Here is a 3,298-nt window from a genome sequence, read left to right as displayed (position 1 = left end):
AACTTGAATGGCGCCGGCGCAACCCAACTGCACCAAGTGCAAGCTTGGTACATTCAAGCCTGCTGGCGCCACCGACAACAAGTGCCGTACTGCCCCGCTGGCTGGGAGACGGGCGTGAATACCACCGGCGCCTCCACCTGCACCGAGTGCGCACGCGGCAGATACAGCGGTGCGGCCAACACACCGCTGTGCACACCGTGTGCCAAGGCCACCTTTGCCGCGGCCACTGGCTCCAAGGCGTGCAAGCCCTGCCCAGCTGGCCAGCTCACCGACTCTGCTGGAGGTGCAGCGGCCGATGGCACAGGCGGTCACTCCTGTACCAAGTGCGGCGCCCGCCGCTTCCGCCCATCCATGTACGCCGCCAACACCTGCACATTTTGCCCCAAGGGCCGCGAGACCAAGCTGGCGACGGGCGCAGCAACCTGCATAGCCTGCATCCCCGGCACCACCCTCGTCTCCACTTCTGACCTCAACTGCACGGCGTGTGCACCTGGCGAGTACGCCGACAAGCAGGGCTCCTCAGGCCCCTGCAAGAAGTGCCCCAAGGGCTACGGCGTCGCTGATGAGGGCAACAGCGCCTGCGACGTCTGCGGCCCCGGCACCTACCAGGACGAGGAGGGCCAGGTTGGGTGCAACGACTGCCCTGTGGGCACCTACACCGAGATGACCGGCAGCACCGAGCTAGAGGCCTGCCTGCCCGCCCCCAAGGGCAACTACGCCCCAGGCACAGGCAACGACGGCTTCATCCCCTGCGAGGGCGGCACCTACCAGGACGAGGAGGGCCAGGGTGCGTGCAAGCCCTGCCCGCCGGGCAACCAGTGCCCTGCGGGGTCGGTGGAGCCCAAGAAGTGCCGCCCTGGCTTCTATGCCGACAGCCGGCAGCCCTTCTGCAAGGAGTGTGCCAAGGGCACGTACCAGGACAAGGAGGGACAGCGCGCCTGCAAGCCCTGCCCCGCTGGTAGCTACTGCCAGGCCACCAAGATGGCCACCCCCACGGCCTGCCCGGCTGGCAAGTTTGGCGTCAAGTTCTCCTCCATCACCCCCAACGACTGCCAGGCTTGCCCCATCAACGTGAGTGTGTGGCACTATTCTGAGCTGGCACCGATTGTTGCTATGCGCGCACCACAGCACTTTTGTTGAGCTGCTGCTGCTGCTGTGCAATGCTGACTGCCGGCCCTGTACCTGTTGCTGATGCAGGCTTACTCCGCCACCTCTGGATTGAACAAGTGCACCAAGTGCGGCACCGGCCAGTGGACAGCCCGCAAGACCGGCCAGAAGTTGTGCTGGTCCACCAGCAAGACCCTGCCATGACGCGTGCGCAGCATCATACTACTTTGTGACTTTGCTCAATTCGGCTCACAATCCTCACTTTCCTGAAATGCGCTTCTCCTCCTTCTTTTCCTGAAATGCCTTCATCTTCTGTTCCATTTTCTTTTTCGTTGTGCATGCTCCCCCACCTTCTGCCCACACTCTTCTTTCACCACTGTTCTCCACTGATCCCAAACTTCACATGATGATGGGTGCCCCCTGGCAGCCTCAGTATCAACTTTTTGCTTTCCTGAGAGGGCAGTTGATTCTCGCCTTGATATTTTTTTAGCAATGTTATCCCAGCCCACCATGTGTCTAATCACGCGGGAGTTGTATGAAAGTATAGTATAGTATACCACAGATCCCGCACATGTTCTAGGATGGTGTACGAGTTTGCTGGTGGATGGTGGTGGGACGGTGGGGTGGCCTCCCGGCAGCGGGACAAGGCGCCGTCACGGCTACCCACAGGTGCACCTGGCCTGCCGGCAGTCCCCTGCTGTGTTGCTACTGGTGTCCGAAATGCATGCATGTTGCGTCCCCCGGTCATGCGTGAAGCAGAGCTCGAGCACACACAGCACGGCGGCGTGGCGGCGCCATTCGCCTGCGCGTCACACCGGCGTGAGGCGGCCAGAGGAGTCTCAAGCAGAGCGCCCGCTTCACTACTTACGCCGGCATCTAGCACCATCACCTAGCCCTTGTCAGGTTAATAGAGGCCCCAAATTGTCGAGAATTGCTGCTGAAATCAACTGAAAGTCTGTGCTGCAAGCTTGTTCTTGCTGAAACCAGACTGTAAGCCCACACAAGCAAGCCAACTGGTCCGGAGTAGCACGAGCGGGCACATGCCCGTCCTGGGTGCCTTCAACCCTGGGCGTCAACGGTTTCAGCTTTCTGTTGAGATTGACATTCAACTTAAGCTATTACAACCCTGGCTTCCAACCCATGCCGGCTCCCTCTGCCCCCTCCAGCCTGGCGGTCGAGACCCTACGGGGGTGAATCCCGTGCATTAAGCTCGTGCGGCTGTTCGTTTGTCCGTTTGACTGTCGTTCAGCGTGCACTAGCCCCCTGTTCAACCAGCCAGTCGCTCTGAGCGCGGGCGCTGCTCAACTCTTACTCTCGCTTGCCAGCGTTCGCAGCCTGGCAACTGACAGCTCGTAGGCGGCAGATCATCTTCACATGCCCCGCGAGGCCGCCTGCAGCTGGCAGCACGGTGGTGGCGGTGGCGGCATTGGGCGCTTCACCCTGCTGGCCGCTGCGTGCCTGCTCTTACTAGCTGGCATCCCTGGCTGCGAGGCGAGGCAAGTCGTGGCGCTGCGAAGCCTCCCTCTATTGCAGCACCGGTGCTGTGGTATGGGCTGGCATGCACCCTCTGCTGCAACCAGCGCGGTCTGCTGGGCCCCCGTCTGTGCTGCCGTCCCGCCTGCCACCCTCCGATTGCTGCGCCCGGCCGTGTGTGCTGCAGCCAGGGTCTCACACGCAAGATTTACTGGAAAGATGGCGTTGCAGTCAATACCATGCCCGATTTTGTGAACTTGGTGCGCACCACAGCGCTTCATTCATTCATTCATTCAGCACACAGCCCGGCCGCCTCTTGCTCGAGGGCGGCCCACTTTGGCCTGGGCCGCCCGGGCCGCCCTCCCCCCCGGGCGCATGTTCGGTGTTGGAGGGGTGTGCCCAGCGATAGGGGGCCCCTGAAGGCATGCGCCGAGGCCGGGAAGCGTGGTTCGGCGCTGCTGCACGCTTGGCGATTTGACCAGAACCACGTGCCGCCGAGCTGCGGCCGCAGTTTCCGGCCCACGGTCTACGGTCGCAGCCACGGGACTCGGCGGCACGGCGTTTGGGCCCAAGCTTGCTGCCGCCGCCGCCGTGCCCGGGGGGCAGCGCGGCGGCGGCGGCACGCTGCGACGCCCCCGTGCTGCCGAGCTGCGGCCGTAGTTTCCTGCCAGAAGCCCACGGCCACAGCCACGGGACTCGGCGGCACGGAGTTTCGGTC

At 63.0% G+C, this 3,298-nt stretch overlaps 1 protein-coding gene across 1 annotated transcript; it reads left to right on the top strand.

Moving 5' to 3' along the window:
- Nucleotides 1-351: 351 nt before the first annotated feature.
- Nucleotides 352-1,140, top strand: CHLNCDRAFT_24312 (hypothetical protein; the record flags this gene model as incomplete). The annotated part of the gene is made up of 1 exon (XM_005847050.1): nucleotides 352-1,140. The coding sequence occupies one exon, from the start codon at nucleotides 352-354 to the stop codon at nucleotides 1,138-1,140; it is 789 nt and encodes a 262-aa protein (XP_005847112.1).
- Nucleotides 1,141-3,298: the final 2,158 nt, after the last annotated feature.

Source organism: Chlorella variabilis (assembly GCF_000147415.1).
Source record: "Chlorella variabilis unplaced genomic scaffold CHLNCscaffold_12, whole genome shotgun sequence".
In the NCBI taxonomy this organism is placed as follows: Eukaryota; Viridiplantae; Chlorophyta; class Trebouxiophyceae; order Chlorellales; family Chlorellaceae; genus Chlorella; species Chlorella variabilis.
Note: the sequence above shows the minus strand (reverse complement) of the source record. Positions and strands in the feature narration are given on the sequence as shown.